The sequence below is a fragment of the Hylobates moloch genome, unplaced genomic scaffold (genome assembly GCF_009828535.3).
Source record: "Hylobates moloch isolate HMO894 unplaced genomic scaffold, HMol_V3 SCAFFOLD_247, whole genome shotgun sequence".
Lineage (NCBI taxonomy): Eukaryota > Metazoa > Chordata > Mammalia > Primates > Hylobatidae > Hylobates > Hylobates moloch.
Genome location: NW_026652522.1, coordinates 1 through 22,391, shown reverse-complemented (window position 1 = coordinate 22,391; position 22,391 = coordinate 1). Strand labels below are relative to the sequence as shown.

At 62.4% G+C, this 22,391-nt stretch overlaps 1 protein-coding gene and 1 long non-coding RNA gene across 3 annotated transcripts; one reads left to right on the top strand and one right to left on the bottom strand.

Annotated features, from left to right (window-relative positions):
* Positions 1 to 5,255: 5,255 nt before the first annotated feature.
* Positions 5,256 to 9,864, bottom strand: LOC131382618 (uncharacterized). Of its 2 annotated transcripts, XR_009212178.1 has the most exons (4): positions 9,703 to 9,864; positions 9,545 to 9,582; positions 6,384 to 6,508; positions 5,256 to 5,803 (listed from the first exon to the last, which is right to left on the bottom strand). It is a non-coding gene; the product is annotated as an uncharacterized LOC131382618 (long non-coding RNA). The 2 variants fall into 2 exon arrangements; XR_009212179.1 differs by lacking the exon at positions 6,384 to 6,508 and having other exon boundaries at positions 5,256 to 6,007; positions 9,545 to 9,864.
* Positions 9,865 to 10,371: 507 nt separating this feature from the next.
* Positions 10,372 to 21,817, top strand: LOC116464171 (MICAL-like protein 2). Its single transcript, XM_032147440.2, has 3 exons — positions 10,372 to 10,669; positions 19,874 to 19,922; positions 21,433 to 21,817. Exons 1-3 carry the CDS (start codon positions 10,527 to 10,529, stop codon positions 21,763 to 21,765), a joined length of 525 nt encoding a protein of 174 aa, XP_032003331.1. The 5' UTR covers positions 10,372 to 10,526; the 3' UTR covers positions 21,766 to 21,817.
* The last annotated feature ends 574 nt before the right edge of the window (positions 21,818 to 22,391 follow it).

Genomic DNA, 22,391 nt, shown 5'->3' with positions numbered 1-22,391 from the left:
AGGATCAACAAGGCCCTGAGAGCCTCAACTGTGGCGTCCCCCTGTGGGAGCTGCGTGGGGGTCTCATTCCAGAAGAGTCCGAGTAGCTGGTGGTGCTGCTCGTCCTGCGTTTGCCAGCACCCGCTCACAGGGGAGGGTCTGGGAGGGTCCTAGTGCATGCAGGGCAGAGCTTAGCGTGGGGCCCTGTTTGCTGGCCCGCAGTGCACTCTCCTGCCTCCCAGCCAGGTTGGGGCTAGGGCTGCCCACCCCCTCTGTCCTCGCACCGGGGTCTTTCCAGCACACAGATGGGACCTGTGCTCTCCCGGTTCCCCATGAGTGCTCCCAGGTCAGCCAGGCCCCGGCTGCCCTCTACCCAGGCCACTGTGGCTAAGAAGCCGACCCAGGCCCTCCTGCAAGCCCAGGTGGCGCGAGGCCTCAAGGTTCTAGTGATGCTGTGGCCTTGGAGGACGCCCTGTGACAGCACCCAGCAAGGGGGCAGCCAGGCTCCAGGCCCACAGCCTCCCAGCCTAGCCCCTGGCCTGCGCACCTGCACCACCTGCCTGGGCCCCTGGGCACTCCTGTGCCCACCTGCCCGCCCTCTTTGGATTCTTCCAGGCTGCACAGGTCCGGGGACCAGGTCCCAGGTGGGGTGAGCCACCGCCAGCTCTGTCACCAGATGTGCCTGTCCACAGCTGGCTCCTGTGGCTCCAGGGGACTGGGAGGCTGCCCTGGGAGTGACTTGGAGGCCCATGGGCCGCCGAGCGGTCTCCATCCCAGCTGTGCGGGGCCGTCCTCCCTCACCCGTACCCTTAGTGCCTTGCCTTCAGGCCCCTGGTGCCAGCACCTCTGCCCTGGGTCTGAGTATGTGTTAGGGTTAGGGACAGGGACAGCAGTGAGGAGCGCCTAGCACAGGCCTGGGTGTGGGGTGAGGCCCGTCCTGCTCTGCTGTTGGCTCTCCTACCTTTGCGCGGATAAGGGGCAGGGCTGAGATTTGAGCCCTGGGGCCCTGGAGCCATGGGCTGCCCCAGAGTGGGGCTGGGCTGAGTGGAAGCAGGGCCCAAGGTTTGTGCAGTGGGAAGGGGCCCTGGAGGCTCAGCAGATGCAGGGCAGAGATGTGGATGCCTCCCCAGCCCCGGGGGTGGGGTGTGGATGCAGGGAGGCATCCTCATAGGGGGTGGGTGTGTGCAGGCTGTGTGGGCTCAGGGATCAAGGTCAGGGCCCGTGTCCATCCGAGTCTTAGAGGACAGAAGCGTGCTGAGGCTTGGCGGGGACATGACCCGATCTCATCTGAGACCGAGTGAGCACGGGCCCACCAAGCCCTTCAGCCCCCAGTGCCTGCTGTGTATGCCCCACACCCAAACCCCAGCCTCCTGAGGGCCAGGCTGCCTCTCCCAGGCCTGGATGTGGGGCCTTTGCTAGTCCACACCTTCGGGGTCCTGACCCTTCTCCCCAGGTGCAGCACCCCAGCTGTGTCGCCGTGTCCCCTCCAGCCAGGAGCCACCCTTACCCGACGCTACACCCTCTATGGGCTCCCGGGGCACCTCCAGGCTGCCTTTCCACACCCCACAGTCCAGCACCTCCTGTAGCCCCGCCAGCCTCTGGTCGTCTGCTCTCCTGACGTCACTGCAGCCAGGCTGTGGGGTGGGGGTCCTGCCTGCCTCAGGGTCTGATCAGGGAGGGAGGGAGGGAGGGAGGTCCAAGCTCTGTGGGCCCAGAACCCAGTGCCTGGGTTGAGGACAGGGAAAGGGAAGGACACTGCTGCCAGGCCCAGAGGCCAGTCTGTGTGTCCCAGCTGGGTGCAAGCCTGGGCCCTTCACGGGGGTGCGTGTATCTGGCTCAGAGCAGCCTGTAGCAGGTAGAGCCCCGGGACGTTGGCTGGGGTCGTGGACCAGGCACGGGGAAGGAGGATGGGGAGGGCGCTGAGGGCAGGGCCCTGATGCTGGGGCCCAGGACCCTCTGGACCTCTTGCTGCCTGGGCCTGTGTTCACTCCTGCCCAGGAGGCAGCGGAGGTTAAGCTAAGCAGAGGCATCCGGGGGAAGTAGCTGGCCTGGCGGGTGGCAAGGGCTCAGGTGAGGGGTATCAGCTGTGGTGTGTGTGCCGATTGGGGCCAGGATGTGCCAGACGTGCCTGAGACCCCACCCACCCACCCCAGGGTGATGACCCCAGGGCCCAGGGCCTTGGTGGCTCACAATTGTGGCACCCATGGGGCAAACTTAGCCTCTGCCTGGCCCAGGGCTTCCATAACCTCTGGAGGGTATCCCAGGCCTGTCCCCACCATAAAGGGAGCCCCAGGGGGCATGTCTGGCCTTGGCTGCCAGGGTGGACCCCAGGTTCTGTGTCCCAGAGGTGAGAGGCCTCTGCGGTCTGTGCTGGGGAAGATGGAAAAGACGCCTGGGAGGGAAACTTGACCGCGCCTGGACAAAGAAATGGGTAGATTGGAATCTGTGCCTGCAGCGGGCACCTGGCAGGGGCCGGTGTGAGCAGAAGTGTGGGTGTTGGAATGATGGTGCCGACCCCAGGGTGGACGGGGCTGTGAGATGGACCAGGGAGCCCTGGGTCAGGCCATGATCCATGCCTGGCCTCTCCCTCCCTCTGGCTCCGCAAGTTCCTCACCACGGCCACTGGGCCCAGGGACCCCGGGAACCAGCCTTTTGGGGCACCCAGCAGGACCCCTGTGCCACTGGGTGGCTGCGGGCAGGTCCCGGGCCGTCTGTTCTGGAACAGTGGAGGATCTGGGATCAGCACCTTCCTGTGTGGCTGTGAGCCCCTCGCCCAGGGTGACCACTGGAGCCCAGATGGCCCCGGGACTCAGAGGGTCCGGCCCAGACTCCACAGTTCCCTTCCTTCCAGGAGCGGAGGGAGGCCCAGGAGCTTGTCTGAGCCAGGCCAGGCAGGGTCCCAGCCCCTCCCAGTGGTTCCCAGCAGTCCCGGGCTGCCTTCTCCAGGTGGGGCCGGGGCGGGGCCGGGGGATGCCATAGTGACAAGCTCACCTGCTGCTTCAGTCTCAAAACAAGTGCTTCCGGGTTTCATTTTCAGCTCTGGCTGGGGATGGACCCTGACCTTCAAACAGGCCAGACAGTGGCAGCCACAGGCTGAGTGTGGGCACCTGGGGCCTGAGCGCCCTCGGCAGCAGGAGTGCAGGTCTCCCCATCAGGCGTCTCCCCCATTCACCCTGGGAGGCCCAGACAGTGGCCCGAGGTCACGTGGCAGGTAGGGTGCAGGGCAGGAGCTGCTTGGGGGGCCTGAGCCTCCCCCAGCTCCCTTCCTCAGAGCACCCCAGACCCCTGACCCAGTTAGGCCCAGGCCTAGCCGGCAGTTGGGGTCATTCCAGGTGCTTCCAAAGAGGAGGGTATGGCTGAAGCCTCCTCTGGGGACAGCAGCCCCTTTGTCCTGGGAGGTGGCCTGTAGGAAGCTGAGCATGGGCAGGCAGAACTGGACATCCCAGTTCTTTCCAAACCCTCACTGGGCCAGGCCCAAAAGGACACCCCAAGCCAGGCCCTGCTGGGCTCACCGGGGACCCAGGGTTGGACCCCAGTAGGCCTGTGCCAGGGTGTGGTGGGCACCCTCTCTGTGGAAGTTAGGAAGGGCTGTTGGGGGAAGGTGGCATGGCGGGGTGGGTCTTGAGCAGTGGGGAGGAGTTGGGCCCATCCACTTGTAGTGGGGCACAGGGCTCTGGCTGACTACCAGCAGGGCAGGCGGAGGGAAGGGTCCAGCGCCCACAGCCCTCTTTTCCCACTGGTGTCCTCCTGCTGTGGAGCCAGGCCTGGAGGAGCCTGCAAGCCTCGGGGGGCACAGGGGGCAGGCCTGGCACACAGAGGGCTCCTCAGGCACTCATTCCCTAGTAGGGAGATGGGCCCTGGGAGGGGAGGGAGCCGGGAGGCAGCCATGTGCCCTCCCTAAGATGGAAAATGCAGGAGCCTGGTGAGGGTGTCACTGACCACAGTGCTCTGCATACCAGGCCACTGCTGGTGCCCCGGCTCTGGGGAACACAGGGTCTTTAGGGACACAGGGCCCGGAGGCCTCTGGAGCTGGGGTACGGTGGAGGGGCTGCTGGATCCCAAACACCCTTTAGGCGTCCTCCACCCCCAGTAAGCATTCCAGCCAGGACGCCGGGAGCCCCATCCAGAGTCCTGTCGGCGGGGGCCATAGCCTGTGGCTGCAGGCCTGGGCAGGTGGGTGACACGAGGCAGGACCGACCTCAGGGTTCTAACGCCTGCTCCCCACTGGCCTTGCACAAATCGCTGCCCCTTTCTGAGCTTGATTCCTCACTGTGAAGTGGGCATCAAGGTGGCCTGAGGCCAGGCACGGTGACTCACACCTGTAATCCCAGCACTTTGGGAGAACGAGGTGGGCGGATCAGCTGAAGTCAGGAGTTCAAGACCAGCCTGGCCAACATGGCAAAACCCTGTCTTTACTAAAAACACACTGGGCATGGTGGTGCGCACCTGTAATCCCAGCTACTTGGATGCTGAGGTGGGAGAATGGCTTGAACCCGAGAGGCGGAGGCTGCAGTGAGCCAAGATCACCAAGGTAGCGCCACTGCACTCCAGCCTGGGTGAAAGAGCAAGACTTTGTCTCAGAAAATAAAAACAAGGCTGAGCATGGTGGCTCACGCCTGTAATCCCAGCACTTTGGGAGACCAAGGCAGGTGGATCACCTGAGGTCAGGAGTTTGAGACCAGCCTGGCCAACATAGTGAAACCCCGTCTCTACTAAAAATACAAAAATCAGCCGGGCGTGGTGATGCACGCCTGTAATACCAGCTACTTGGGAGGCTGAGGCAGGAGAATCCCTTGAAACCCGAGAGGCAGATCTCAGTGAGCCAAGATCACACCACTGCACTCCAGCCTCGGCGACAGAGTGAGACTCTGTCTCAAAAAAATAAAAACTGCCTGAGACTTAGGGGCAGTGAACAACCTGTGTGACACACAGCAGGTGCTGAGGGCCAGGCATCTGCGCTATTGTCGCTCTCCTCTGAACAGAGAGGTGCCATGACCCGGTCAAGGACACACAGCAATCAGAGGCAGGCTGGCTTCTCTGCCCCGGTCCCGCCACCCGGCGACATCTGTCAGCCCTGTGTGAGCTCTGTGCTCCTCGAAGTTGGGGGCGGGGTGGGCTGGGCCCCGTTACAAGGGATTCCTATAAATGGCGTGGAGAGGATTAATAATGTATTTATAACACATCGTGGTGGTAGTCGAAAATGATCTATAAATGTGCAGTAAATGTTTTATAATGTTTTTGTAACCCGTTATAAATGATAAATGGCAGACCATAGATGCCGGATCAAATATTTATAACGCATTGTGCGCGGCGTTGGGCTGCTACAGTTCAGGAAAGCCATTAATAATAAAGTGGATGGAAATGCACGAGTTACCGACATGCCCAGCAAAGCCATTTATAATGAAATGTAAAATTTGGCTGTGGGAAGCAGCCCACCGGCCCCAGCCACAGCACCGGCCAGGCTCTCCTGGAGGCTGGGGAGGGAGTGGTGGTCGTGAATTATTTGTGAGGTGTTCAGACGAGAATGTATACTCCGCATAGCACACCATATAAATATGCTATTAATATACCCAAGGTGGCATGCATTATTCATGGAACCTAATTAATTAATGGGTGGCCCCTTAAAATGGGGTGTCACAGCTTCCCGCTCCCTGTCCTGCCAGGGGCCGTAGGGATGGCACTGGTTGACGGCAGCCTCGGGGATGGGGAGGAGGGCGATGTCCCTTCCACGCTCTGTGGTGGGGCTGACGTGGTCCCCGACAACCGTCCGCAGGGGTCTTGTGGGCAAGTCAGTTTGGGAACCATTGTGCAGTGTGGCCTCTCCCTGGAAGAGTGGAGGTGCGCATCAGGCGATGAAGGCTCTGAGAAGTCCCGCGGGAAACGCCGCTCGGCCAGGACACCTCCCTTGGTTCTCTCTCCCTCCCTCTGCATTCCCGAACCGCCTCCGCCTCCCAGCCTCAAGGAGCCGATTCTGTTCCAGCTTGGCCCAGCAGCCTTGGTCAGGTGACGTTCAGGGTTGAATCCACTGCTGGAAGGAGTCAACCCCTCATAAGCCCGCCCCACCCCTCCGGGTGTGGCACCTGGGTCCCCACCTCTGCAGCCCCTCTTGGGGACCCAGCAGCCAGCATGTCCTCCAGGAGCTAAGCTAATGCAAGCCGAGGTGCACGTTTAGGACTGAAGGGAGCGATGCCTCGGGCCATGTCCTCCCTGGGTCCCCAGCACGGGCCCTGCCACCCTGATGGGCTGAGAGATCCCTTTCTCCCTGCCTCCGTCTTTGAGGGGTTCAGAACATGTGGAGGCTGGAAGTGGGGAAACTGAGGTCATCTGGCCTGGAAGTCCTGTCCTGGCCCAGGGTGTACACTTGGGCAGGACACCAGCTGGGCCGACCTTCTCCCGGGCCCCACCTGGTGTCAGAGTCGGGGCCGCTGCTTGAGAGGGCAGGCTGATCGGGGGGCCTTCTCCCCTCCCTCTTCTCCCCTCCTGTGCCCTCCACCCTCCTCCTTTCCTCTCAGAACCTCAGTTTTTTGAGCTGCAGAATCAATAGAGCCATTTTGTAGATCATAAACAGATAGGGTCTTGTTTTGTCACCCAGGCTGGCGTGCAGTGACATGATCACAGCTCACTGCAGGCTCGACCTGTCAGCCTCCATCAATCCTCCTGCCTCAGCCTCCCGGATAGCTGGGACTACAGGTGTACACCACCACGCTCGACTAATATTTTTGTATTTGTTGTAGAGGCGGGGTCTTGCTATGTTGCCCAGGCTGGTCTTGAACTGCTGGCCTCAAGCAAACCTCCCACTTCAGCCTCCCAAAGTGTTGGGATGACTGGCATGACCCTCTGCACCCAGCCAGTCGGGTTTTAAACCCACAGCCAACCCACAGCCAACCCACACCCATATATGTATGTGTACACACACACACACATTAATGTCCCTGTCACCCAGGCTGGAGTGCACTGGTGTGATCACAGTTCACTGCAGCCTCCTGTTCTCATGTGATCTCCCGCCTCAGCCTCCTGAGTAGCTGGGACTACAAGCATGAGCCACAATACCTGGCCCAGAGCCACTTTTTTTTTGGGCGGCGAGTGAGGGGGTGGGGACAGAGTCTTGCTCTGTCACCCAGGCTGGAGTGTAGTGGTGTGATCTCAGCTCACTGCAACCTCCACCTCCCGGATTCAAGCGATTCTCCTGCCTCAGCCTTGCAGGTAGCTAGGACTACAGGCATGTGTCACCATGCCCGGCTAATTTTGCATTTTTAGTAGAGACGGGGTTTCACCATGTTGGCCAGGCCGGTCTCAAACCCCTGACTTTGGGTGATCGTCCCAACTCAGCCTCCCAAAATGCTGGGATTACAGGCATGAGCCACCACACCTGGCCCAGAGCCACTTTTAAAGGGTGACTGTAAGTATCAAATGACAACGTAGGCATGGAAATTGGTGGGAGAAGTTGGAGTAGGGGCTTAGCTGGGCCCTGCTGCCTGCACCCCTTCCTCCCGCAGCCCCTGCACCTCCTCCCAGTCCCCTGCACCAGCGACACCAGCCTATCTTCGAGTCTTCCTTCCTGCCGCAGGGCCTTTGCAACTCCTGTTCCCTTTGCCCTTTCCCCTTCCTCCAACAAAGTGACTCCTACTTAGCTTAGCCTCCCTAGGGAGGCTCTTGCTCTGTCTTCTCTCTCTCTCCTCTCCGCTTTCTTTCTCCCCTCTCTGTCTCTCTCTTTCTCCCCATTTTCTCTCTCTCTGTTGGTCTCAGGCTGAGGTCATCATCATTTCTAAAGGGCCTGAAGTCTGGGCCCCCATCTCAGAGCTTCCCCGTCCTGGGGCCTGTTGAGCTCACACCGCTCTTACCTGTTCCCCACCCCTGGGTACATCATGCTGCATTTATTGCGTGCCTGGCCGTGGGGTAACCCTTGGTGGAAGGGGCTATGATGTCACTTTGCAGATGAGGAAACTGAGCCCAAGGGAAGGCAGTTCCCCAGTGAGGCCGGAAGGCAGCAGGTTCCCCGGGTAGAGGCTCCCTCCATGTTGGACGGGGGAGGCGTGTGCAAACAGAGTCCACATGGCAGCCCTGGGGAGCACAGATTGGTACCCCGGGAGCCTTCGGTAGCTCCAAGGGGCTTCAGGGTGGGGGTCCTGGAGGATGAGGAGGAGGGGCGGGTGCTGGGGGCCGGTGCAGGCGCGAAGCTCTGGGGTAAGCGTGGCAGGGTGCGGCCGGGGAGATGCGGCGTGATAAGCCTGCCGAACTTCTGATAAGCAACCTGGACTTTATTGGAATGACAGCCTGGGAGGCTCCCGGCAGGGGAAGGGCTTGGTCAGGCCTTCTAGAAAGATCCCTCGGGCTGCTGGGGAGGGTGGACTGTGGTGGCCGGAGGGGTAGGAGGCAGCCCTGTGGGCAGAGGCGGGGGGACAGGTCGTCTGGATGGGAGGGTGGCAGCCATGGGCAGTGGGGAGAAGGGACCATTTGTCTGGGGGTGTCCTGGCTTCTGGCTCCGGGGACCCTGGAGGGACATGCTGTGTGAGGTGCTGGTGGGGAAGCGTCGCAAATGCTGCCTCCCAGCTCACTGGTGCCAGAGGGGGGCCGCGCAGGATGGTCCACGGGGTGACCAGTGAGATGGCTTTTTAAGTGTGCAGCGGTAAAAGTTCACGATAAAAGTGAAACCCAGGCCACCTCCCACACCACTCCTTCTAAGGGAGCTGGGCCCTAGCGCCTGTCCACCCCTGTGTCCCCCATCCCCCACTAATTCCCCCCGCCCACTGCCCCGCTGCTTCTGCTTCTTGATCTTTCCCTTCTTTTCCAGCTTTTCTGGTTCTCCTAACCGTTGCCCTGGGAATCAAGAAAACCCGGTGCCAGGACCGGCTCCGGCTGTGCTGGCACGATATCCCCTGACATCCGCAGGTCAGGGACTGTGGCGGAGCAGCGGTTAGGGCCAGCCACAGTCCCAGGCCACAAGGGCTCCCCTGCCTAGCAGCTGCTTGCACGCCCCTGGTGACGGGGAGCTCACCACCTACACACAGGCCTCACTGACACTTAGGCAGCCGGCCATGCACACTACGGTGTCTCACCAGGGACCAGCCTCAGAAAAGACCTGGAACAGCACCAGTGGCTGGGGTTGGGAGACCTCAGTTTCTGCTCCTCCCAAGGGGCACAGAGAAGCTGCCCTGACTCCCTGCCAGGGGCTACTGCGGGAAAACACCTTCCTTCCTGCAGGCCCTGCCCGGACAAGCCCTGGCCCCACAGCCAGCAGGGTAGGCCCCCCTCACATAGCTGGTGTCAGTGATTCCGCCCTCGTCCAATCCCCGTGGCCACAGACAAGGTTCCCCAAGGAGAACGGGGCCAGGGGCCAGCCCAGGATAATTTAGGGCCCCACCAGAGGGACTTTCCTTATTTCTTGTGCCACACCTCAAAGTGGAAAATTAGGAACTACCCTGCAAGTCAGCCTGAGGAATCTCCTGCCCAAGAACAGATCCTGCCCACAGGCCCCCAGAAGAAAAGCACAGGCCAGCTGTGCAACTCCGGCTCCACGGCCCTCTTCCTGGCCTCAGTTTCTCCTCTGGCAATGCCCAGGCCTCACCTCTGCCTTGCCTGGAACCCCCGCTGGCATGTAGCGGCCTGGAAAGAGAAACCAGATGCGGACGTCCTTTGAAGCCCTGAAACACAAGGCGCCTCCTGCTCCCCGGGAGGCCAGGCTGCCCAGGGCTGAGGCCCCAGACAGGGCAGGGCTGTTCGAACCTCAGTGTCTCCATTTGTCAACGGCCTTTCCTGCCTCTTCTCCATGGCGGTGGGGTGAGATGGTGGTGGGAGGTGGGACGGCGAAAAGAAAGAAAATCCCAGGTCTCCGCAGGGGTCCAGAATGCCAGGAGCCCCAAGCAGCCCGCGCCCCTTCACCGGTTGGGGGTCTCGGCCAGCAGCGGTGGGGCGGGGCCTGGGGAGGGGCCAGGCGGCGTGGGGGACGGGTCCTGTCGGGCGGGACCTGACAGCGTGGGGGCGGGACTTATCAGGAGGCGGGACCTGCCTAGGGCGGGAGCCCGTACCGGGGCCCGGCGGCGTGGGCACGGGGCCTATCAGGAGGCAAAACCTGGAGGCTGGGGGCGGGTGTCCGGAGTCGGGGCCTGCCTGGAGCGGGAGCCTGTGCCGGGGCCAGGAGGCGTGGAGACGGGGCCTATCAGGAGGCAGGACCCGGCGGCTGGGGGCGGGGCCTGTCGGGAGGCGGGACCTGGCGGCTGCGGGCGGGGCCTGTCGGGAGGCGGGGCCTGCCTGGGCGGGAGCCTATGCCGGGGCCGGGAGGTGTGAGGACGGGGCCTATCCGGAGGCAGGACTTGGCGGCTGGGGGCGGGGCCTACAAGGAGGCGGGGCCGGCGGGGGCGGGGCCGGTCTCGGCTTCTCTTAGGGACCCGGCGCTCGTCGCCCTCAGTCCGACTCAGCTCGGGCTGGGCGCCGTGGGTCGGGCGGTGCGGTAGCGGTCCCAGCGTCTGTCCCGCCGGCCGGAAGGTCGCGGCACAGCCGCGGGAAGGTGTCGGAGGGCGGTTCCGCCGCGCGGCGGGCGCGCCGCCCACATGGCGGCCATCAGGGCGCTGCAGCAGTGGTGCCGGCAGCAGTGCGAGGGCTACCGCGACGTGAACATCTGCAACATGACCACGTCGTTCCGCGACGGCCTGGCCTTCTGTGCCATCCTGCACCGCCACCGGCCCGACCTCATGTAAGTCCTGCCTGGCGCTCTTTGACCCCTCTGCTGTTCCGCTGGGCGCCGACACGGGCAGGGAAACTGAGGCCCGGGCGGCTCGGGGATGGGGAGCCGAGGCGTGGGACTGGGCAGGCACAGCCCACCGTGCAGCCCCCCGAGGCTGTCCCCAGTGGCCTCAGTGTGCCCGGACACCGAATGCAGCCGGGCCAGAGCCGTGGCATCCCCCGCCCGCCGGCTGAGTCAGACGTGACTCAGGGCGGTTCCTGGGCCCTGGCTTCAGTCCAGTCCCCCTCTGTGTCCCTGGGAAAGGCCAGCAGAGCTGCCTCTTTGGGCCCTCCGAGGCTCTCACTGCCCAGGGGCCTGGCCACCAGATGGGGTCCCTGGATACCCCTCGTGTGGGCACTGACCCTCCCCCAGCCTGTTCAAGCCCCTGGGGGGATGCGGCTAGGGCCACTGTGGGGGAGCGGCCAGTGCAGGGCAGGAAGCCCCCAGACCCCATGTGCTGCTGCCAGCCGGGCCTCTGATGCCCCGGGTGATAGGGCCGGAGATGGAGAACAGCCCCCATCTCTGGGAACAGCAGGAAGTTGCAGGGGATGAGGACTAGGCTGTCTCCCCCCAGGAGGGTCTTGGCGTGTGTAGCTGGGCAGCTGGCCCTGCCCATTGCTGAATCTTGGCCCGAGCCTGGACCTGCTCCGTCGTTTATTTACTCAGCAAACACTCTTTGGCTAAATGACTGGGACCAGGCTTGCTGGGAGAGATCTGTGTGTCGGGGCTGGGGGCCAGAGGCTCAGGAAGGGGGGGCCCTCAAAGGCCACCTGCAGCCCAGGCACCTTCTGGGCAAAGCATTCTCCTGAGTGTGTTTTTGGTGGGAAGGTTTCAGGGTTGGGAGGAGCCACAGGCAGCACCTGGGGCCTCTGTCAGGCCACAGCTGTGCAGACCAGAGAACCGAGGCTAAGAGGAGGGGTCCTTGCTCAGGTCACACAGCCCCAGCCCGTTGTGCAGATCCGGGGCTCCTCCCCTGTGCCCCTGGACGCTGTCCCGCCAGTCCCACTCTCTGCAGGAAGCTGGGGTCTTGAGCAACAGCCTCAGCCCCTGCCCTGAGGTTGTGACATGCATTCGTGGAGCCGCCAGGGGCCTCTGTGTGGCCTTTGGGCAGCAGCCGCTCTCCCTCGCCAGGAACGTGCCTCTGTTGCCCTTGCAGGCAGAAGATGCTAGGCACAGGGTGCGTGCTTCCATATAGAAAGCCTGATGCTGAGCTTTGACGGAGAGGGCCAGGGACCCGGAGACTGGGAGAAGGACCCGGAAAGGGGAGGAAGGCAGGTGAGACCCCACCCCCGGGGCTGCAGGGTCCAGGATGAGGCTGGCTGGTGGCCAAGCCCAGGCATCCAAGCTGGGGCCAGACTGAAAAGCCTTCGGGGCGGGGAGAGGTGTTGCCGGCGGCTGCTGGCCACCAGCTTCATGGATCACTGGTGTCGCCGGAGATTTGGGGCCCTCTAGTCCTGGGGAGCTTCTCTCTACTCCCTGCCGGCTCAGATGTGCCTGTGTGCAGTGCCCAGGGGTGAGCACAGGTGCAATGTGCATGCACTGGCACAGTGGTTGCTGTGTATCTCCTCAGTGCACTGACAGTTACTGAGCACCTGCTGTGTATCCAGCACTGAGTCCTTTGCCAGTTCCCCTCAGCATCCAGATGCAGGGAGCAGTGTTCCGGTCACAGAGACAGACAGGGAACAGGTAAATGAATAAAAGCCCAGGGTGGCTCCAGAGAGTGCAGAGGCCAGAACAGGAAGGAGGCGGGAGAGAGAGGAGGCCCTCTGCCCCCAGCTCCGGTGGGTGTGGAGTTGCCCAGGCTGTGGCTGACTTGGTTCTGTCCCAACTGGACTGTCAGCTCCAGAGGGTGGGGGCTCTGTTTTGTTCACTGCTGCGTCTCCGGTGCCTGGAACTGGGCTCGGTAGATACCAGCACAGGGTTGGAGCTCTGCAGATAAGGGCCTTTCCGTTGGGGCTCAGTAGATACGGTAGGAGCTTAGTAGGTGCCCATGTGCAGAAGGACAGAGGAGAAGGCCATGTGCCCTTGGAGGCAGAGATCAGAGAGGTGCAGCCACAAGCCAAGGGTGTCCTGGGCTGGAAGAGGCAGGAAGGACCCTCTCCGAGAGTGCCCTTAGGCAGCAAGGCCCAACCCATACCTTGACGTCAGAGTCCGGCCTCCAGAGCCGTGAGGAAACAAATTCCTGGTGTTTTAAGCCCCGGAGTTTGTGGCAATTTGTTACAGCAGCAGGAAGAAGCTAGTACAGGCTTCCATGGGTGTTGGGGCATGGGGGCCTCTGCAGACCTTGGCTGATGGAAAACCCGGAGTGTCATGAGGGTTGGGTGTGCACCAGGGTGTGGGGACACGTGCTCGTACGGGTGCCTAGGCCCTTTGCTTTTATTCCAGAGTTGGAGTCTCGCTCTGTCGCCCAGGCCGGAGTGCAGTGGCACCGTCTTAGCTCACTGCATCCTTGAACACCTGGACTCAAGCAATCCTCCCACCTCAACCTCCCAAGTAGCTGGGACCATGCCTGGCTAATTTTCTTATTTTTATTTTTATTTTTTGAGACGGAATTTCACTCCTGTTGCCCAGGCTGGAGTGCAATGGCACGATCTCGGCTCACCGCAACCTCCGCCTCCCAGGTTCAAGCAATTCTCCTGCCTCAGCCTCCCTAGTAGCTGGGATTACAGGCATATGCCAACACGCCCAGCTAATTTTGTATTTTTAGTAGAGACGGGGTTTCTCCGTGTTGGTCAGGCTGGTCTCGAACTCCTGACCTCAGGTGATCCGTCCGCTTTAGCCTCCCAAAGTGCTGGGATTACAGGCGTGAGCCACCATGCCTGGCTAATTTTCTTATTTTTAATTTAATTTTATCGATTTATTTATTTATTCGAGACAGATTCTCACTCTGTCGCCCAGGCTGGAGTGCAGTGGTGCGATCTCAGCTCACTGCAACCTCTGCTTCCCAGGTTCAGGTGATCCTCCTGCCTCAGCCTCCCAAGTAGCTGGGGTTACAGGGGTACACCACCACACCTGGCCGATTTTTGTATTTTTTGTAGAGGTGGTGTTTTGCCATGTTGGCCAGGCTGGTGTCGAACTCCTGACCTCAAGTGATCCATCTGCCCACTTCAGCCTCCCAAAGTGCTGGGGTTATGGGCATGAGCCACTGCATCTGGCCTGTGTCTGGCTACTTTCACTCAGCATATTGTTTCTTTTTTTAATTGAGAGGGGGTCTGGCTATATTGCCCAAGCTGGTCTTGAACTCCTGGCCTCAAGTGATCCTCCTGCCTCAGCCTCCCGAAGCGCTGAGATTACAGGCGTGAGCCGCCGTGCCTGGCCCCTGGCTCTTTGGATGTGCCTGCCTCTGTGCCTTCATCACCCCCATCCCGTGCCCTCAGCCTCTGCTCCCTGCCGTGCCTCTGGATGAGGTGGTGGCTGGGGTGGGGGTCTCCTTGTGCAGCCCTCAGCTGTCCCTCCTGTCCCCAATAGTTTTCAGGAAGGGAGGAAACGCGTGTGAAGGACAGGCACAGACCGGTTGTCCTCTCAAGGCAGCTCTGAGGTCAGACTCTGTGTGAGGTCCCGCCCTCGCCACCTCATTCCCCTCTCCTTCCAGTGAAGACCCCTTGACAGCAGAAGGGTGGACGTCCTGTCTCTGTGTCTGTAGCTCTGCCACCAGGAAGTCCGTCCCTTTGTCTGGCCTTAGTCCTTCCTGCTGCACGCAGAGCGCGCTTCCGCTTGGCCCTCAGGGGAGAGCAGCTGTGAAGGAACCAGCTCGGGCGCCAGGCCAGCCAGGTGGGGCACCCGGGCTCCTGGTTCTGCCTCTGCCCCACCGACCCCAGGTGGAGGGGGCGGGGATCCGGGCGTTCCTGTGTACCATGTTCCGGCTCCTTGAGCCACGTGTGACCACACTGGGGAGCCCCACAGACACAGAGAGGTGTCCGTGAATCTCCGCTTTACAGCCAGGAAACAGGATCGCCCAGCCACGCCAACCAGGAGGTGGCAGGGTGGGCGGGTCCCCTGCCTGGTCAGCCTGCCTGTGCCCGCCTGCCCCGTCTCACCTGCGGCTGTGGGTTCTCTGCAGCCAGGCCTCAGGGCGCCTGCCCCCGGGCACTGTTTCCATACTGGTGTCACAGGGCAGCCGGGCAGCCAGGTGAGCTCAGAAACCACCCAGAACAAACAGCTCCACCTGCTGCCTTGCCTCCCTCAGCCAGTCAGCCTGTCGGGGCTGGAGCGGCTCTGCCATGGGCTGGCTCCTTTCACTCCTGGGCCCAAGCAGGTCTCCAGGCACAGCCCTCGGGCAGATGGGGCAGGGGGCACAGCGTGTCTGGGCTGGGAGGGAGCGGGGCTGGAGGGAGGGCAGGCGTTTTGTGTGGCGCAGGAAGCCGTCCAGTAGGTGGGAGAACATCGCTGGCCTCCTCCTTGGGGTTCGTGGCTGGGGGCATTTGTCGGATTTGTGACCAGGCCTTGGGAGGGTGTTGTGAAGTTGGGTCTCTGCTGCACCCTCAGTTCCAGGGCAGGGTCCCTTAAACTTTCCCTGGTCCCTGCAGCTCTGGAGGCCGGCTCAGGGCTGGGCCAGGAAGTGGGGGTGTCTGGGGCGGCCGCTGTGCAGTGCGCGGAGCCCTCCAGCAGTGGCTCCCAAGGGTGGCGGGGCTCCCCGAGACACCACTATTGTTGGGGGCCACGGGAGAGACTCACACAGAGGCCCCCACCCAGAAGCTCCCAGGCAGTGCCCTCACTTCCTGGGCCAGAGCCGAGGGTAGGCTGACCTCCCCTCCCACGCGGGGCTAGGTCAGCAGGAAGCTGCTTGTGGACAGAGGCCTTCTGTTCCTGCCCCAGGGCCTGTAGCCAGACCTCTGTGGCCGCCTCTGGCCGGAACCCTCCAGGACGGACGAGGGAGGGGTCTGCCTGTCCACCTACTGCAGGGGGACCGCCCAGGGCCCCACACTTTCCTTCCAGAGGCCCAGTGTGTGAGGTGGGGGCTCTGCGGCCTCCCCTCCCCAGTCGTCACCGCCCCCTGCCCACCCCCTCCTCTCCTGAGCTCTGCCTGGCCATGTCCTTGCTGTCTCTGAGGTTTGCTCCTTCCCCGAGTCCCCTCTCTGCCATCCCGACTGTGCCGTCTGGTCCCTGTCTCTCTTGGGCCTCCCTCCACCATCTCCGCCGGGGTCTTCGTCTCTGTCTTCAGCTCTCTCTGTCTGTCCGCCTGCCCCTCCCCACTCCCTCTGCTCCCTTTTCCGTGGGATTCTCTCCTGATGTGCTGGATGTGCCTCGGCTGGGGCTCCTTCCCTTCCAAGTCCCGCACGCCCCCGCCCTCCCCACTCCATGGCCGAATCTTGTTCCAGGAAGTAAACAGTGTGATGTCGGCCACCCAGGAATTTGGAGGGGGGTATACATTCCCAAGAGCCCCCAGAGGCGCCGGGGCAGAGGCCGGCTGGACTCCATGGGCTGAAGTGGATGGTCATGGGTCAGTTAGAGGGGTGGCGGGGGCAGGTGTGGCCGGGCAGGGGCACGCACGGCGGAGAGTTGCCCAGGGCAAATCTTGTGACCAACACACAGACTCAGCAAATTCATTCATTCAGCCAGTGTTGAAAGAATAAGTTACTGCCACAGAAGTCTCACCAAGCACAGAACAAATGCATCACAAGCATTTATAGGGCACCGACTGTGTGCCTGGCCCCACGGTGTGTGTCTTGGAGCCGGGCCATGGTATACCTGATTTTAATTCTGAGGCTTCCAATAGGAGAAGATTAAATCCCGGAGGGTGCCATGTCTCGGAGGTGGGCAACCTGCAGCCCCCATCCCACAGCCCACAGGTTTGCAGCGGTGGCTGGGGCTGTGTCCCGGTCCGGCCGTCTCACCATGGGCAGCTGGTCACCTGCTGAGTGGGGGGAAGCTGATGCATTTTTGTCCAGCAAGGGCAGGGGTGTCCACCTGCTTGAGCTGCCCTCGCAAGGTCCCCGAAACGGGCGGCTTCAACAATGGAAGGTGTCCTCCCGCAGTTCTGCAGGCCAAAGTCCCGGATGGAGGTGTGGGCAGGGCTGGGCCCTCCTGGGGGCGGGAGGGAGGATCTGCCCGGCCTCTCTCCTTGGCTCTGGGGTGGCCGTCTTCGCCCTGTGCCTTCACATCCTCTTCCCTGTCAGTGTGTGTCTGCATCCACATTGCCCTTTTATGAGGACACCAGTCACGGGACCAGGGCTCCCCGCTAAGAACCCTGTTTGAATTCTTTTTGTCTCCAAAGGAGACAAAATGAATTCTCTCACCTCCAGAAAGACCCTGTCTCCAAGTAAGGTCACGTGGAGGAATTGGAGGTTAGGGCTCCAATGTGTCATTTTCTTGGGGGGCTCCTGGAGACACCAGTGGGGTCTCCACCTGGCAGTCTTGGTGGGGCTTACGAGACGGTTCTGGCTGGCGATTTCGGCCAGCATCGGGCCTCTGAGCTCAGCTGCTCGGGGCCCTGGAGTGTGAGCTCAGGGACGGCCAGGTGCATCTGGGGAGGGCCTGGTCAGTGCATCGGGCGGAGCACGGGAAAAGCTGTTCTGCGCCGGGAGTGTGGAGCCATGGTCTGGAGGCTGCAGGGCCAGCCCTGGGGAAGGAGCTTGGGGCAGGACGGGTGGTGGCTGTGGGACCGGCCAGGGTGGTGCAGCCCAGTTGAAGAGGCCTCAAACGCCCAGAATGCAGCTTGAACCTCTTCCTGAGGCCGCGGTGGTTGAACTAGCAGCCCAGACCTGCGCACTGTGCGGGCACTGGCTTTGATGTGTCCAGAGGGCCTGGGGTGCCCTGATCTGCCTGGAGCTCTGAGAGCCTGACTGTGGGTCTGGGGGTGAGATGGCCCTGCAGGGAAACCCACTGGACAGAGCCGCTGCCGGCCCCTGGGGTGGATGGAAGCAAATGCGGGAGGCAGACGGCTTCCTCCTCCTGCTTGTTTAGAGAAAAAACAGACTTGTGACACTGGCCTCCCAGCCGTCGGGGCATTCTTTCCGGGGACACGGCCGCTTTGGTCGGTGACCCTGGGGAAGGTCTGCAGAAGAGCTTGAGCTTTCAAAGGGCTGGGGGCGGGGAGAGAGGGAGGGAGAGCCGGCTCCTAAGCCCTGGGGGCTGAGGCTGAGGCCCAGCATGGCTGCAGAGTCCCTGGGCATAGCCACCCACATGCCCTTGAGTCACACCCTATCCAGGGACAAGCCCAGGCAGACAGAGGCATCGGCCCAGGCCCGAGCAGATGGAAACCCCTTTCCCTGCCACTGAGCCCAGGGAGGGGACTCCTCATCATCCGTCCACCTGGAGAGGAGTCCACGCCCCCTCTTGTCCTGTGTGCAGAAGCTCCGCCTGTGCAGACGGGTGGTCCTGCCGTCTGAAACCTGTTACCTGGGAGGGGGTCCAAGCTGGACACAGTGGAGGGTTCCCAAGGATCCCAGCAGATTGATGGACGGCAGGGCTGGAGGCAGATGGGGCGGGGGCTTCCTAAGGAGGGAGGTGGGCAACCTGCAGCCCCCATCCCACTGCCCCCTCCCCACCGCGTGGCTGCTGCCCAGCCTCAGTTTCCCCATCTGTGAAACGGGTGAAATGGGCTCACTGTCCGGGCCTCGGAGCATTCTTATGGGGGTCAGGGCCAGGCAAGGGCTGTGCAGGCTGGGCTCAGAACTAGGCCGCCCAGGCCGCGTGGCCACAGGGGTCTCAGCCCCCACTTCTCCGTTTGAGACCTGCCTGGCCTTCCTGTTTGCTGCAGCTACGGCCGTCAGATTCGCCACCAGGAGCTGCAGTTGTCCTCCCAGACAGGGAGACTGAGGCCCTGAGACCGAGGCTGGCCGGGGTCAGACATGCAGGCCGGGGTGAGGCAGGACACGGCTTGCAGCCCCAGCTCCCTCTGTGGGGCCAGCAAGCTTCTAGAACAGTCCAGTTCATGCTGACGTGGTAGCAGCTGCTGTCTGGGACCCCACAGGCAGCAACGTGGACAGACGGGTCACGATCACTATATTTTTGTTTTTCTGAGACGGGGTCTCACTGTTACCCAGGCTGATCTCGAATTCCTGGGCTCAAGCAATCCTTCTGCCTTGGTCTCCTGAGTAGCTGGGACTACAGGCGTGAGCCACTGCACCTGGCTTCCAGATCACGATTTAACCAACTCTCCCTCCCAGAAGCTGCAGCCCGTGCTGGGAGCCTGGTGGTTTTTGTCGGAGGACCTGGGGCTGGGCTGGGGCCTCCTGTGTGGGATCTCGGTGTGTTTTCTGCCCAGGGCATCCTCCCAAGGTGCCCATGAGGAGTCCCAGGACCAGCTGGAGGTCACGTGAGGCTGTCCTCTTGGGGTCCCCAGGAGGATCCTGCTGTCCAGGCTGGCCGGGGACCTCATCTCGGGAACTTCCTGGGACCCTTGCATCCCTGTGGTCTAGTGTGTGAGTCGGGGGTGAGGCTGGGCCCTCGCTGAGCACCTGGGAAGGCCACTCCACCACCCAGAGAGAACCGTGTAACCTCAGTGGCCTTGGCGGCTGTCTCCCCACTGTGTGACCTGGGGCAGGTCCCCGAGCCGCTGTCTCTGTGAGATGCGGACATAACCGGTGTCTGCCCCACAGGTCGGCTGTGAGCCTTAGGTTGGTATTTGTGAAGCGCTGAGAAGGGCACCCTTCACCGCAGGGTGAACAGCAGTCACCCCTTCCGACAACAGAAGCGATGATGTGTGGGACAAGGCGGATCCGGGGCCTGTCTTGCCCTCAGGGCCAGCGTGGCCGGCCCTCTCTGCATACGGCGCCATCCCTGCCCTGGGAGCCTCTTTCCTCCGTTCCCTGTGGTCCCCCGGGGATATCAGGCTTCTGCGACCCGCCTGGTCACCAAGCGTTGTGACGGGAGGAGCCCCCTCCTAGCTGAGCTGTGCTGGACCGCCCTGGGCTGGTGACCTCACCTCCCAGGCCTGCTTCCTGCTACCTCTGACTGTGGCAGGAGCACTGGTGAGGGGCGGCCTGTCCAGGGCACCGGAGGTGAAGCTGGGGCCGTCTGATGCAGTACCACGGTCCCAGCAGTGTCACCGTGGCCGGAGCAGGGCTGGGAGCCCGGGCCTGTGCCCACCTGTGTTCCTGTGCCACCTCATTCCTTCACAGCCCCCCATCCTGGCCTCAGTTTCCCTGTTTGGGCAAGATGACCTCTGAGGCCCTCCGGCCCCTCCCTTCGTGGACTCTGAGCTGCTTTGGACACCATGTTTTTATCTTCCAGAAACTTCAGTGCTCTCAAGAAGGAAAACATTTATGAAAACAATAAACTGGTGAGTGGCCCCCACACCGGCCCATGTCCTCCTTCTCCACCCCGGCCTCACAGCTGGCTTAGCTGGCTTAGCTGGCCCGCTGAGCCCCACCCACGTCCGAGGGACCGAGGGACTCCCCCCAGGCCCTGCACATGCCTCGGGAGTCTTGCCTGGGAAGTGGGGGCTCCCTGACCAGCCCTGCAGCGCGTCCTGGGCTGGGTGACCCTGGAGTTCTAGAAATAGCCTCTTATCTTGGCACCCAGGGCATACTGGTCCCCTCTTTTCCTCAGTTGGGGAGCAAGGTGGCAGGAGGTGGCTGGGGACCCTACTTCACTGCGGGGGGCTCAGCCCAGTCTGCCCCAGGCAGAGCAAGGGCCTGGGGGTGGCTGTGAGGGGCCGTGGATGGGTCCCAGTGGGCCAGCTGCCACTCCCACCACATGGGACCTGCCTTCCGGCCCTGCCAGGATTCCAGTCCTGCCCTGCCCGCCCCAGCTTCCAGGCCCTTCCCTGTGTGCAGCCTCAGTTTCCCTGCTGCAGAATAAGCTCCACGCTCCCTCGTGGGCAGAGGCACCGGCAGACTCACCACGCGCCTGCAGGCGTGTCTTGTGCTGTGCCAGGCAGGCCCCGGCCATGTCCCTGCCCCGGAGCTGGCCTTCAGCGGGGACAGCGGTCAGCACTGAAGACACAGTCATACCTGCCTGGCCGGCACTGCCCTGCTCAGCACAGGGACAATTTGAATTTAAGCTTTAACTTAATTAAAATGAACTAAAATTACAAGTTCACGGTGAAACCTCATCTCTACTAAAAATACAAAAATTAGCAGGGCGTGGTGGTGTGCACCTGTAATCGTAGCTATTCAGGAGGCTGAGGCAGGGGGATTGCTTGAATCCGGAAGGTGGAGGTTGCAGTGAGCTGAGGCTGCGCTCCAGCCTGAACGACAGAGTGAGACTCTGTCTCCAAAAAAAAAATAATAAATAAAAAGAAAGAAATAAAAAAGTCCAGTTCCTCAGGTGTGCCGGCCACACTTCCCATGCTCACAGCCATGCCTGGCCAGCGGCTGCCGGGCTGAACAGCGTGGGCTATCGTGTCCCTGTCTCAGCATCTAGTGGCCCCCACCTGTTGCCTGGGAGCCCTGACATGGCGACCTATATGTCCCTTCTGGCCCTCGGGGAGGGCTCAGCAATGTCAGCCCTGCCTCTGGAGGGAGCTGTTTCAAGACCGCATAAGTCTGGGTTGGGTGGGGCCCGGGATTCTCCCAGTGAGGGGCAGGATCCCCTGAGGTTTCACCTGGGCAGGGCCTTGAGCGCCCACTGGCCTGTCGACCTCAGTCCTGTGCGGATGGGACCGTGATCCCCACTGCAGTGATGGGTAAGCTGAGGCTGGGAGGCCACGCGAGCGGGGCCCAGCTCCGGCCTTGAACCCACGCCTCTTTGGGCTCCAAGACTGTGTCTTTGAGTCGAGGTGAGCTGGGGCCTGGAGGAGGAGGAGGGAGCTCCCAGCTGCCCCGCTGACCCCCTCCCACCTCCCGCAGGCCTTCCGCGTGGCGGAGGAGCACCTGGGCATCCCAGCCTTGCTGGATGCCGAGGACATGGTGGCCCTGAAGGTGCCCGACCGGCTGAGCATCCTGACCTATGTGTCCCAGTATTACAACTACTTCCACGGCCGCTCCCCCAGTGAGTCCCTGCTGCGCCCGCCGAGCCAGGCAGGACCAGGCCCCCCACCCCTGGCCCGGCTCCCAGGCCCATGGACTTTTTGGGGTCCATGCCCAGCCCCCCCCCCCAGAATGGCCCCTGGCATGGGCACTTGGGGCTGTGCACTGGCTGTAAAGCAGCAAGAGGCCTTGCTGGGCGCCCCCCACCTCTAACCCCAGCCCTGTGCAAAGCCCCAGGCTGTGTCTTCACCAAGAGGGACCGGGGCCCTCGTCCTGCTGCAGGCGAGCTGCCCCCGCTGCTTCCCTGAGGTGCCAGGTGCACCAGCAGCTCCTGCTGCCCCGCCCCTCACTGGGCCTCAGTTTGCCCATCTGGACCCCTGAGCTTCTGTGCCCACTGGGGTGGCTTGGCCAACCAGGGGCAGCTCCTGGGCCTGCCTTCATCTGTCCTGATTTTGGACCCTATGGAAGCCAGGCTGGCCTGGCAGGGTGGGGCCCCCGGATAGAACTGGGCAGGGGAGGGACAGGCCCGGCCTTTGTGTGTGTAGAGCTCAGCTCCCCACCCCCCACCCCCACATTCCTCTTCTAGGGTTTAGAAATCCCCGGAACCATTCCGGGCACAGGGCCTGCCCTGCCTGCTGGAGAAACAGAAAAGTCCCTTTTCCCTGACCCAGCTGGGGCTCTGAGTGGGGAGGGAAGGAGTGGGGACCGACCCAGGGCTGTGCCAGAAAAAGTGCCCTCAGGGCTACCTCTCCCCAGCCCTGGGCCCCCAGGTCCCCCCCGGGCACCAAGGCCTGTGCTGGGCACTGGGACCCCTGGAGAGACCTAGACCCTCTAGACCC

Excerpts from the sequence above, each read along its gene's own strand:
- LOC116464171 (XM_032147440.2), top strand. The coding sequence starts at position 10,527 with ATGGCGGCCATCAGGGCGCTGCAGCAGTGGTGCCGGCAGCAGTGCGAG. Across the intron at positions 10,670-19,873 it reads CGCCACCGGCCCGACCTCAT|AAACTTCAGTGCTCTCAAGA; the intron begins GTAAGTCCTGCC and ends TTTATCTTCCAG. Across the intron at positions 19,923-21,432 it reads TTTATGAAAACAATAAACTG|GCCTTCCGCGTGGCGGAGGA; the intron begins GTGAGTGGCCCC and ends CACCTCCCGCAG.